The 14,054-nt window shown below is 39.8% G+C and overlaps 1 protein-coding gene across 2 annotated transcripts; it reads left to right on the top strand.

The window, feature by feature from the left end:
- Positions 1–10,106: 10,106 nt before the first annotated feature.
- Positions 10,107–13,776, top strand: si:dkey-183i3.9 (uncharacterized protein C11orf87 homolog). Of its 2 annotated transcripts, XM_010893537.4 has the most exons (3): positions 10,107–10,452; positions 10,533–10,558; positions 10,979–13,776. In XM_010893537.4, the coding sequence occupies exon 3, from the start codon at positions 11,087–11,089 to the stop codon at positions 11,564–11,566; it is 480 nt and encodes a 159-aa protein (XP_010891839.1). In that variant the 5' UTR covers positions 10,107–10,452; positions 10,533–10,558; positions 10,979–11,086; the 3' UTR covers positions 11,567–13,776. The 2 variants fall into 2 exon arrangements, with proteins under 2 accessions (XP_010891839.1, XP_010891838.1); XM_010893536.4 differs by lacking the exon at positions 10,533–10,558 and having other exon boundaries at positions 10,108–10,452.
- The last annotated feature ends 278 nt before the right edge of the window (positions 13,777–14,054 follow it).

Consider the following 14,054-nt stretch of genomic DNA (forward strand, 5'->3'; position numbering starts at 1 on the left):
CTTTTGCTTCAGGGTGGGTGATTCCACTGATTCTGGGCGTTTTTGGTCATATCTTATAAAGAAGATAGGTGTGTTAAATTTCCCAACAAACATTTTCCAGTATTAATAGATTAAATTAATGAATATACCAAATTGAGTGCCAAAATAATTAAATATCTTAAATCCAACTTAGTGGATTCATTTAAAATATGTATTCTTTTTAGACTTTACATTCTGTTGCTTTACCATGTGTGATTGTGATTGATTCTTTTAAATTATCTCTCCAAAATAGTAACAGTAAAAATATATACATTATCCTGTTTGTGAAATATTTACCCCAATATTTATGTTTGCTAAAAGATGAATGTCTCTCCTAGTGTCTTGTGTTAAAGCAGAAAACGCTATTGTTGATGTCAATTTTGAGCATACCTATACTATTATACGGACACCAACCATGCTTGAACATAAGCAAGCTGTTACTGATTATCTATCCTCAGTTTCTTTTTTGCAAGCCCAGCCATTTTATGTCTCTATTTGTTTTGTGGTCATCTACATCATATTAAGTTGACTTTGCTTAGAGAAATCCTCAGTGTCAGATTTTTTTGTTACCCATCAATCAGTCACTCCCTTTCTTAATGAGGCTTTAAAAAACTTTCTGGTCATTGTAGTTTAATCTGCGCTTGAAATGACTCTGAGAGATTACATATGCTGTATGGTGGAAAGAGGAAGATGTTTGTGTCAATCACCATTATGTTACAATATACCTTGTGATTTGTTTCACTGCATACTCCCTCTGAACTAAGATGCACACACAGTGAGTAGCATCACTATTTTAGTTATTAATTTGATTAATTAGACTTTTCTACCGAATTAATAAAATTAGTAACTAGACTGCTACATCTGCTCAGATCAGGTCCCGACTCCGGACCACACATGACCCCTGGCATTGGGGTCAAGCGACAGCTCGATTCCACCGTCTTTGCCTTTTCTCTCTGTCTCCAGCAGTGTACCTCTATGTAACTTTTCCTTTCTAGTGTCCTGTCAAAAAGGACATTTCTACCATACCATATCTATGTGTTTTTATTAATCTTCTCAGCCTAGTCACTTTGATCTGGAAAACGATCTACTTAAAAATGCAATTGTATCTGTATAACAAACAATTGAATCAGTGAGGGAATGGTAATGGACCAATGCAGTTTTTGTTTGTCTAGTTTGCTGATAATCACAAAAAGTTGACAGTTTGACTGGCAGAAAGCATAAGAAATTCTGTCACCAGTGTATGGAGGATCATTCTGGGAAACTGATGATGACAAGGGAAAATAACCATGTTCAGTACAGCCCTTCGGACCCTGTTGAAAACTGAATGCAGCCTTGGGGGTGATTTTTGATACCAATGATTTAAAAGACTAGTTCAGTACCAATTAGATGTACCTATATTTTTGATATTTGGTGTCAATTTTGATAATGTTCTTTTTGCGTTAAAACTGTAGGAAAAAGTCTGATATTCCTGCCTGTTTTGGTGGGCTGCTAATGCACAAAGCAGATCTGATTTCATACAGCAATGACTGTCCATCCTTGTTGAACTGTTGACTCTACACAATCCAAAGGGTGGGGTCTATGTTTGTACATTCTTCTAAATGTTGCTTCTTAACACCCACATGCTCAGACTGAGCTTTTAAAAGCCCAAATGAAACTCAGGGAAATTAATTATAATATTTATTACATAGATTATTTACACACCGTGATGGTGTTAATAAAATATACAAATGTTGACTGCATGGGAAGTTTAAAATGACACTTTTACAGTTAAAATACATTTTCCATTTTATAACCATGTATAACCCAGCCTTTTCCTTGGTGTTCTTATTTCTCACCGTCTTGTTCCAAACGGTATGCTGTTACATAATGTCTGTGATTTTGACTATAGCTCAATTCATTGTAGCTGCAATATGACCATCATTAACTTGGTGGTTAAGTCCCACTTTCAGGTTTTTCATTTTGCCAATGTGAATGACAAATCCTAGCAGGAAGTTCATGTATAATGCCTTAGACTCCCCACTATCCTAACAGATAAGATTGGCTCCACTCACTACAAGGGTGGCTGGCAGGCAGACAAATATATATTATGCTGACATACTCCCAAATCCTCTCTTTTCCCTCTTTGTAATCCCTGTCACTATTGTGTGATATTTTCTGTTGCTGATCCCACCATGCTCTTTCACCTAACTCTCACATTGTTTTTCCCCCCCTGTGTCCCAATCTTTCTCTCCCTTCACTGCAGTTCTAGGTTTGAAAGCTACCCCTCACCTGGCTCTAAACCAATACAGCCTCAGATTATTTCAAACCACTGTGTTCTCCTCGTGAAGCATACATCTAGCATCACTGGTGGTGCCGAAACGGCGGTTAATGGAATGCCTTCACGTTGGCCAGTCACCACCAGCTGTGTGTCATTGTCTGTCACTGCTTGATCGGGTTGCTGGACTTGATAGGAAGGTCAGATCCATTTCATTGACTGCAGTAGGAGAATAATCATGACTAGGGCTGCATATCTGACGGACGGAGGACTTCCTGCTTATTTTTGATGGGAACGTAACTGGTATGTTGTAATAATAGGTATTACAATATTCCAGTGGTGTCTGTGTATCTCTTCTCCCCTCTATCTCCAGAGAAACCCCAGACTTGTTTTCAGAATAATAGGGCACATGTAGTCCAAGTTATTCCATTACTGTTATTGGCAGTGGTGCAGCTTATTATGGCACTCCAAGAGAGGAGGTGGTGGGTTAGTGTCATCCAAGGTTTGTCTGGATTGAAGCCAGAGCGAAATGGCCGATTTCAGACTTCCAGCACTTGATGTTCAAAGATTACATGGCCCACGACTCCTCTGTGATTGACATAACTTAATATAGTAGATCAGGAATGCCAGGATTGGCTTCTTCATAATCTTTCAACCCTAGAGTGTATTCTACTGTTTTTGACATTCGTTGTCTCTTCTTGTTACACATTCTTGCTGTCACCGTGACATATTTCCAATTTAGTTAAGTAGTTATGTACGAACATGCACTTAAACCCACTTGGTTCACCTGAGAGGTCACCTTCCTTTGCTGTGCTTGTTATTCCTGTCTAAGTCCTATAGGCACTCATCTCACACTACACTTTAAGAATCTGTAGTCAGCTGGCACCTCGCTTGACCGGGGTGTTGTTATATTCCTAATGATTCTGTTCTTGTTTATCTCCTGTCAATGGCTCCTTTGTGTCATTGTAATTGTATTAATTTGTGTGGAAAAGCTATTCATTGATTTACGGTTTGCTTACTCATTAACTCATTAATCTCTCTGCATATTATAAATGGTGCTTGAAGGTTCCTTTTTGAGGGACTGAAGGAAATCCAGTGGAGTGCTTGCTGAGCGTCTGGTGGAGTCGTCTGGCACCAGAGAACACTGTTCTACCGTAAGTCTTAAAAAGGTCTGACTGAACATTATTGTTCAGCACAATAACAGAAAAAACTTGGAGGTCTGCAGATGGAACCGTCCCAGTATTAGATTGGCCACCTCAGAGCCCTACCCTCAACATAATTAAAGCCATGTAGGATCACTGGGGAGAGTTTCCAAGCCACTGTGCCTAACCCTCATCGTTGCTTGCTCTTTGGGGTTCCAGGCTGGCTATCTGTTAAAGCACTTTGTGAAAACTGCTGATGTATAAAAGGCTTTATAAAATATATGTAATTGATTGATCACTTGGACCCTGGAAAATAGCAAAAAGCTGCAAAAGTCAGGAGTTATGGCGAATCCTGTAAGAAGCTTGGAAGGATTTACAATAGGACTACTTGAAAAAATGAAAGAAGAGCCTACTAAGCAAATTGCTTCAGTTTTGCCTTTTCAGGGAGGCCACTTAAAATACTGACTTGTTTCTTGTCATTGTACTTCTGTTTCTTTTTTTGTTTACTTCAATGTTTTACCTTGGTTTTTAAAACAAACATTGCTCAGATAAATGGCTTTAAAAAGGTTTTGTTTGCCATGTGGTCTAGCTTGGGGTAAGATGACAGTAGATGAACAGTGGCCGTGTACAGTATCACACAAAAGTGAGTACACCCCTCACATTTTTGTAAATATTTGATTATATCTTTTCATGTGACAACAATGAAGAAATGACACTTTGCTACAATGTAAAGTAGTGAGTGTACAGCTTGTATAACAGTGTAAATATGCTGTCCCCTCAAAATAACTCAACACACAGCCATTAATGTCTAAACTGCTGGCAACAGAAGTCCAAATGTCCAAATTGGGCTAAATAAGCCATTCTCACTCCCTGGTGTCATGTGACTCGTTAGTGTTACCAGGTCTCAGGTGTGAATGTGGACCAGGTGTGTTAAATTTGGTGTTATCGCTCTCATACTGGTCACTGGGAGTTCAACATGGCACCTCATGGAACTCTCTGAGTATCTGAAAAAAAATAATTGTTGCTCTACATAAAGATGGCCTAGGCTATAAGATTGCCAAGATGCTGAGCATGTGTTATGCAAGCTGTACACTCACTACTTAACACTGTAGCAAAGTGTCCTTCCTTCAGCGTTGTCACATGAAAGGATATAATCAAATATTTACAAAAATGTGAGGGGTGTACTCACTTTCGTGAGATACTGAATTGTGATAAAGCTAAAATTGTGTCAGTGTATGTAAAGGTTTTACTAAAGTCCCTTCAAGAATAGTAAATCAAGGAAAATGTGACCTTGTAGGTGCATTTTATTTATCCCCCTGAGGAAGAAAGGCTTTATAGGGTTCAAATGAAGGTCCAGATAATGAATGTAAAGCATAGGATTTGTGTATGTTGTGTGTGAATGAGGACATTTGTAGTAAGGGAAAATGTTACAAAGGACCATGTAGAATTGGGGTTTGGGGGTATGACCAGTATGGGGTCCTAGTGCTAGACTCCATTTTCTGGTACTGCTTGCCATCCCTGGCATGTTGGTAGTATAGAGAACAGTTTATGACTTTGGTACTGCTTGCCATCCCTGGCATGTTATTAGTATAGAGAACAGTTTATGACTTTGGTACTGCTTGCCATCCCTGGCATGTTGGTAGTATAGAGAACAGTTTATGACTTTGGTACTGCTTGCCATCCCTGGCATGTTATTAGTATAGAGAACAGTTTATGACTTTGGTACTGCTTGCCATCCCTGGCATGTTGGTAGTATAGAGAACAGTTTATGACTTTGGTACTGCTTGCCATCCCTGGCATGTTGGTAGTGTAGAGAACAGTTTATGACTTTGGTACTGCTTGCCATCCCTGGCATGTTGGTAGTGTAGAGAACAGTTTATGACTTTGGTACTGCTTGCCATCCCTGGCATGTTGGTAGTATAGAGAACAGTTTATGACTTTGGTACTGCTTGCCATCCCTGGCATGTTGGTAGTGTAGAGAACAGTTTATGACTTTGGTGTCTGGAATACTGGGCAGAGGTTGTTATACTGGTGCCACACAGGTCCCTGACCACCTCCCTGTTTTTTATGAAAAAGCTCCTCAAATGTTTTATTTACCAGGCTGCCATCTGCTTTGCTTTTAGGGCTGTCACGATATCAGATTTTCACATCACGATTACCATGGCCAAAATAATTCACGGTGACGATATTATTGCGGTGTCTATAAAAGATTTTAAGAAATATGCCATCATTGATATTCATCTTCAACTTTGTTTAATGTTATGCTCAAAAGTTTGCATACCCTTGGAGAATTGGTAATACATGTACCATTTGTAAAGAAAACATGAGTGAGCAGGCAAAACATGTCTTTTATTTCTTATGGGGGGAAAATGAACTGACCCCTGTTCAAAAGTCTGCATACCCTTAGTTCTTAATACTGTGTATTGCCTCCTTTATCCCGAACAATTCTTCTGGCAGTTTTGGCTTTTTGGTCTACCTGACCTTGGCTTGGTATCAAGAGATCCCTGAATTTTCCACTTCTTAATAAGTGATTGAACAGTACTGACTGGCATTTGCAAGGCTTTGGATATCTTTTTATATCCTTTCCCATCTTTATAAAGCTCCTTTACCTTGTTACGTCTTTTGTTTTTTCTTAAACAAAAGACTAGAAGCCATGTTTTGATGCTACCCACTTAAGAAGGAGAATGTCTGGGTCTTGTCCTTTGCAAAATATATGTGTTTACCACTAGATGTTTGTCCCCTATTTAGAAAGTGCAGCAGATGTTTTTTTGTTGCATTGACTCTGGGTTTCACAACATTTCAAGGGGTCCAGGAAGGCTGCATTACTGGGTTTTAAAGCAGAGTCCTCTGACTGTCCTTTCTAACTAAATCTACATAATTACAGAGCGGGAAATGGAGACTGCAGAAGAGCAAGCAGTTAAGTGAGTTTCTCCCATAATGACCTTATCAAACATAGTGGGAGCAGCAAACAGTGGGGACGCCGCTCAGGGCAGTGACAAATGAAGGCCATGAAGTTGGTTTGAGATGGAGCAAGGGAAGCCAGTTCCGGATGTTTTCAGCCAAGTGGGCAGTCATCCTTCAAGTGATGTTTTTCTATGAAGTGCCCTCTCCACTTTATCCCATTCTGACTATTGGACGGACCATTTGATTAGAAGATAACTTTGTCATGTTGTAAAAAAATTCTTGAGCAGAGTACAAGCTTGTCTCTTTCCAATCCACTAATATGGCTGACAGAAACTGTCCTCGAGCTCCTTTGGCACCAGTCACTTATTCTCTAACTTTGTATCTAAGCTGTCCCTTCCAATAGTAAAATAACCATTCTACAAAGTAGCCCTCAGAAGAATTCACCTCCCTTGGACTTCTGCATTCTGTGTTACAACATGAAATCAAAAGTGATTTGTTCCTGAGTTTTTGCCAATGATCAACACAAAAAGAGTCCATAATGTCAAAGAGAAAAATAAAATCTGTGAAAGGTTCTGAATGAATTACAAATAATAGTAGTATTCACCCCTTTTGCTATGACAGAACATGGCACAACTGTGAATCAGTTTAGAACAGGTTGTCCTCAAAAACAGTATTCAGGTGAGAGAAGGGCACTAGTCATGGAGGACATAATGAGGCCTTTGCCAGCTCTAGAGGACATGTAGTCTTCCCCGGGTGAGCTTGGAAACCATGCATACTGCAACAATACCCCGAGTGATTCATAAAAGTGGCCATTATGGGAAAGTGGTGAAAAGAAAAGAACTGACATTAAATCTTAGCTTGAGTTTGTCATAAGGCATGTGGGAGACTGAGACCAAGCGGAAGAAGGTTCTAGTCTGATCAGACCAAAATGTAGCTTTTTGGGTTGGATGTTATGTGCTATGCTTGGCGCAAGCCTAACACCACACATCACCCTGACAACCTCATCCCTACCTTGGGTCATAGTATTGGTAGCGTTATGCTTTTTCCGTGAATTCTTTCATATGTTTGTATTTATAATTAATTTAGAACTGTTTTTTCACTTTGACATTAGAAGGCAAAAAGGATGCCACAATGTTTTATGTTGAGCTACTGTGAGCCTGAGAGTGAGCTACTGTATCTACTGTATACCACTGGCATTGCATTAAGTTGATAGCTGGTCTATTTGTTGTTCCATATTGGAATGTCTAGTTGGTCATACGCGGTGTGTCATTCCGCAGAAACGTCATGGTAATGAACTGTTACGTTCTCTGTGGCTCTGCAGGAGTGGAGATTGTAATCCAGCAAGACTCATAGCAGTCACGTCACAATGAGTGATGACTTCAATCCAGGAATTTGCGTCTGGGAAAAATATCTCCCTGTCTTTTGAAAATAATGTTTTGGACCATTCCCGAGTCATTACAATCAGTCACGCCCAGGAGAAACAATGATTGCATCAGTTTGTTTAATGACTTTGTTGACGACATCGCAATGGCTAGCAAAACAGCTGCGAAACCCGGAGGCACAGTGATCATTTATACAATGTTTGTGTGTTTTGAGTCCACGTGGTTTGTTGCCAAAATCCGTTAGTTTAGCCATCCCAAACCTATGGGGTGGTCACCCAGAGGTAAAGTTGCAACAGTCCCAGCGTGGATGCAGGTGCTGTACTGACTTAAGGCATTATTACTCTGATTCACAGTTCACTGATCTCCTAGCCATGCTAGTTTTGCCCAGAGGGACTTTTATGTGGTTTTTAGCCTTGTTCACACCCAAATGCCTTCACCCACATCAATACTTGTCCATTGAAAACATATTTTTTTGTTTTATACCTGACATCATCCCTAGTTGACGGGCACAAGCAGCGTGAGTGGTCACTTATCATGATTTTTTTTTAACATCCTATAGTAATTATTTGTTTCAATTACTATAGTGGAATGTCACATGCTTTAAAGGCAAAAAACTGAAAAAATACATGTCTTGATTTTATTTTTTTATGAATAGAACTATAATTGTTTACATTATATTGACTGAGATTTTGCCAATTTTCTTGGCCCTCTTTAATGGCTTCAGTGACACCATTTGGGTGTTTTAAAATGGCTTCAAGGCTCAGGCCTATTTTAACTTCTAGGGGGAGTTTGGGAATCATTTGGACAAGTTTTTGAGTTGGACCAGTGTGGCTTCTGTAATTCCATAGTTGAAATTACAAATGTTTTCTGCAAAGAACTTAGCTTCCAAAGATGTAAAGGATTTCTCAGCTGTCTTGATCATCTCTGTTAAGGCCTATGGGCTTTGTGGGTCCAGCAAGCAGAGTCGGAGTGAGGTTTGCTTGATGGTTGTGGCCAAGCCCAACACCTGGTTTGAGAGAGCAGCCATGATCTCTGGCTAAGTATCAGCAAATAACATGTATTATCAGGTGTTGAGGCACCTGCAAGATGTTATGCCATTATTGTTTATTACGTGCACTTGTTGTGCTGGGATGTTCATTCACCAGCATCTAAATAGTATTTGTAACTTAACATCCTTTTGGTCAATTTGAACAAGTCAGCAGAGTAAGCTTTTCTTGTTGGGTCCTCATGCTTCCTCATGCTTTCTGGTATTTTGATGGGCATCCTAGATGATTTGTCAGTTAGTTGATGAATATCTTAACTAATTAGCACACGCCACATGCACACAGACCATGGATCCATGCAGAAAAACAAATGTAATGAATATAATACATAATTTGAAAAATGTTACCTAAAATAAAGAGAGATTTCTCAAGCATTTTTTGTTAGATTAAACTGATAAACATCAATAAAAAACTTTGCTCATCTTTAAAGGGGGGCAATAATTCTGGAGGGCACTAAGTGGGGCCATTACAATGTGTTTTTGCCCTGTATGGGGCCCCTACCAAATCTCTTTTAAGCTCCCAAAAGGCTGTTTGGCTGGCCATGATATTGGATCATGGTTGCCTACATAAAATGTTGCTGCATTCTCTCATCTATCTTTTGAATAAACATCCGTTTTTGCAATGAGATCATGTTCAATGTATTCATCCTTTTTACCACCGACAGGTCACATGAAATGGGGGATTTGATTTCCCAGCTCCCCTTGGACCCCATCCATTTTAATGAGAACAGTAACCTCTTTGACATTGTCTTTCATTTTAACAAAGTGGAGGAGGGATTATAGCCTTGTTCTAAGACCTGCCTTTGCTGTCAGCCAAGTCAAGAAGCATTTTTACATTTTATAGGGGGTCATGTTGGCTGGCCAAATGCCACGTCTTCCAATTTGGCCAACTAATCTCTTCTCACAAGTAACTGCTGCTTCACCTTACTAGCAAATTCATGTGGATACTGTATAGGAATCTGACGTATACCTTTGTTGTTTAGTGCCCCCCCCCCCTCCTGATTACCCTCCAAAATTACAGACATGACAACCGCCCCGGGGCAATATTGAAACTCTCAGGACCCACTGACCCTGACACCCTGATATGCAACATATACTTCCGCCCTTGAATGATTTAGACTTTGTGCTCTCTACCTCAATGAATTACTCATGAATCATTATCAATCCCTTGTTTTAGGCTGCCCGAATCAGCCACCATGGCAAAACAGGTGCATTCAAATAAGGTCACATTAAGGTTAATTTCACCATAAGTTAACGTGGGAAGTTAAAGCGTGGGAATTGCAATGTTGATTGTAATGATTGGTAAACCAACAGCTTGTCTAGAGAATTCCAGCACCGCTGGTGGTGAACAGCTCCACACTTTGTTACACATACTAGGCCTTTAAAATAGGTATCTGGATGCGAATAATAAAGCATGTTTCAGTTAATTGATCAAGTATGTGTCATAGCTATACCAGGATTCGATGTTCTACCACAGACGTTGTCATTTTCTATACAATTCTCAGAAGGTAGGAACCATGTAGGCTCAAGTGATGAATGTGGAACACAGATGTGCATCCAGTGTGTGGGTCTGTGTGTGTACAGTGTACGCTACAGCTTTCGCATTGTGTGATACGTCATTGCGATCCATGAGAATTCTCTCAGCTCCCCATATCGCGACTCCAGCCGCTCCTCGACTCCGCAACGGTTTCGACTAGACAGTATCACCAGGTAAGAGATTAAAACATATTTTCTCATCAAACCAGAACGATTAGGCTGAAATTGGTTTTTATTGTTTTCTTCTATTTCAGCCTCTGTACATCAGCATAACACCATGGTGATGTCCATCTCTTCTTTCATGGAAATAAATCCGTTATTTTGGGCTATGAGAATTGTAGTAGCCTAGGCTATGCTGCAGATGCACGCCTCAAGTGCATCCTTTCCCTCTCAGATTGATAGCCTATACTATTCACATAGGAACTTTCGCGGCTTCGGAATTGTATTGGAATAAGTCGTGTCTGTCGTCCGAAATATAAACCCCTCTGTTTTATGTTCATCGGAGACAGAAATGTGTGTAATCTCAAAACAGACGCGCAATTACGCACGCCTAACAGCCCTTTCAATTATTTAAATAATATAATCGGGCGTGCCATGAATGGAAGGCATACGCTGTGTATGCTACTGCAGTCTCCCTACTCTTTCCTTATTGTAACATTTGGCCGCGCTGATCTCCACGTTTTATTTTATTTCCATTTAGGTACATCTAATGGGACAATCAAAGCGTTTGATTCCATTTGTATCGTCACGCTGAGGTTGGAGAGAAGGACATATTTCCACCCAGAAGTGAAAATCAACGCCCAACGAAATGACAACCAAGGAATCCGAGGACATTGGTCTCTCCATACCACTGTGCATGTACAACGGGGCTTCCCAAACCAACGGTACCTGCATGGACCAAATAAACCGCTTCTTCCAACCGTTCTCCTCGACCTTTGCGCTGATGGTGCTGGTGGCCATGATCATTGGGATAATTTTGGTTTCCCTGGCAGCATTTCACTTTAACAAAAGGAGGATGAAGAAAAGGAAGATCCAGCGAGCTCAGGAGGAATACGAGCGTGACAACCGCAGCCCGTCAACTAAGAGGGAGCCGGTGAGACCAAGCATTATTGTCCGACCTTCGCTTCAAGATAACGAACACCGGCCGAACTCCGATGTCCAAATAACAAGTTGTCACATTCAGGAGGACCCTGGTACCTTACGCATAGCAAATAACGTGACAGAATTGAATTTCGCACACACTGGACAAGGAAACGGACATATGCTGGAAACTGTTGTCTCGTCTTGATAAAATTGAAAGTGTTGGGACGTTGTAAATAGACAACATATCCACGTTAACGTTCAGATGTAACTGACTGAAAGAAACTCTCAACATCAATTTGGGATTAACTGGGAAAAGCAATATGGCACAAAAACAAACATATGTCCTCAAGGATATATGTTTGCCATTTTCATCATAAATCACACGAGTGGATTGATATCTGTGCCACGTTTGTAAATCGTGTATAAAATTAGAATAAGTAAGTATAAATATATTTGTGGGTTAATTTCTGCAACGACCATTTAGTAAAGTAGGCAATTGTAAATTGAAGACGGCGTTAAGGGGAACGAGGCCAGCTAGAATGAGTTCTCTCCGTGGTGCTGAAATGTAGATACGTATTGATGTGCCGCTAGCACTTTTCATTGTGCAGATGTAAATTGCTAGTTGTCTTTAAAATATTCTAAAATATGTATTTCTGCGACTAGTATGCTACTCCTGGACTTGCGATTTGTAAAACTGGAATTCAACCTAAAGGAATATTTCCGAAGATCTTCACTCAACCTTCTTAAAATATGTAGCCCACCACGACATAAGACGCTTTAAAAATCTTTCAGTACCTTCTGTCAGATGTTAAGTGACATAGCACATTTGATGTAATATGCCCCAGCGACCACGCATTCCTTTTAGCGGCAATCAATGTTATTGTGTTTGTATGCTACAATGCTTTCAGTTGGAGAGCAGGTAGACATAGAAAGATATCCTAAAGGGAATTCGACAATTGGCATGTGCTTGGACATTTGACGTAAGTTTAATGTAGTAAAAACGAATATTTTTTTCAAATGATTGACTAGATCCCGCAAACCTACTCCAGGCTTTTGGATCTGTTCAAAGTTGGCCAATAAGCTGCAGTAATTTGTTGCAATTAAACAGTGCATATTGCATTTATGAATCACCTCGAATCCTTATTTTCAGACTAACATCATTTTTATTAAACTATGTGTTTTTATTGGTAGTTCTACTGGTAGATATAAAGGACATCCTCATCCTTTCCTAAATGTCTTTAAGACAACTGTGTAGGTTTCAGCATGTGTGACTTCCAGTAGGGCACAATGCATTTGGTTTGTAGTAATGCACTATTCCCGATTATTTTACTTTTATGTGCCAGATGATGGTAGCTGTAAATCCTAATAGCCTATAGCAGTTTCAGTATTTATAATGTATCCACTGAAATGTAATAAATGGGGAATCATAAAAACATTTTAATGCATTTTTCTTTGTCATGAAGTGACATTTCATGTCTCCTGTCTACTTTGAACGATGTTACATCAAACCCAATATTTTAAAGATTTGTTAGATTTTTAGCCCATTAATTCTGAAAGTAGTTGTGAAGAGCCAAAACATTTCTCAGAGAATTAATTACTATAGCATTTCTGTGCTAATCTTGTTCCCAGACTCTTCATCCCAAATCTGCAGAAAGCCTGTTAGTCCAATACCTTGGCCTTCATTAAAATACAGAGTGCCAAGGGAGCTGACTCAATACACCACTGACTCAGGGCAGAATGTGCAGTTGCAGCTTCTTTAAAACTTGTAAATTGTGACAAAATATTAACTTACTGACAAAACCCATCTCCTTTCTGTCGATGTAAAATGATCAGATTAAGACCTCCTCAGATTTCTGGAGATATGTTGGTAGATGTGTTGTCGTTGATATGTAACATGCTGGGAGTCGTGGGAAGAAGCTGCTAAGGAAACTGATTTGCTAAAACGTAGGTCCCTCCCATACAATTGTATGGTCACTCCCACTAAGGCCAATTCTGAGTGGTTTATTATATGCACGTCGCACAATAGCCTGGAGACAAGGTTACACAGTATCTGTGCAGAATTATCAAGCATCACATTTCTCTGTGGGCATCTTTTCAGCGGTCATTCAAATGTTCTGGGCTGAAGCTCAATAGGTAGACCGCGGCTGGCCCACACGGGGTCTCTCAATTGAGCATCAGCCCACACCATGGTGTCGCACAATGCTCACAGCCTCCAGCAAACAGTCCCTTTCCAACATCTGTCATTAGTTACCACAGCCACAGCTATTGCTTAACCACGACTAATTATAGATTGTTGCTATTATTCTTAAATGTACACTAGCATTCAAAACTTTGGGGTCACTTAGAAATGTCCTTGTTTTTTCCATTAAAATAACATCAAATTGATCAGAAATACCGTGTAGACTTAATTAATGTTATAAATTACTGTTGTCACTGGAAATGGCAGATTTTTCATGGAATATCTACACAGGCGTACAGAGGCCCATTATCAGCAACCACCAGTCCTGTGTTCTAATGGCACGTTGTGTTTGCTAATCCAAGTTTATTATTTTAAAAGGCTAATTGATCATTAGAAAACCATTTTGCAATTATGTTAGCATGGCTGCAAACTGTTGTGGTGATTAAAGAAGCAATAAAACGGTCCTTATTTAGATTAGTTGAGTATCTGGAGCACCAGCAATGGTTGGTTCAAT

The sequence above is a fragment of the Esox lucius genome, chromosome 7, assembly GCF_011004845.1.
Source record: "Esox lucius isolate fEsoLuc1 chromosome 7, fEsoLuc1.pri, whole genome shotgun sequence".
Classification (NCBI taxonomy): Eukaryota; Metazoa; Chordata; class Actinopteri; order Esociformes; family Esocidae; genus Esox; species Esox lucius.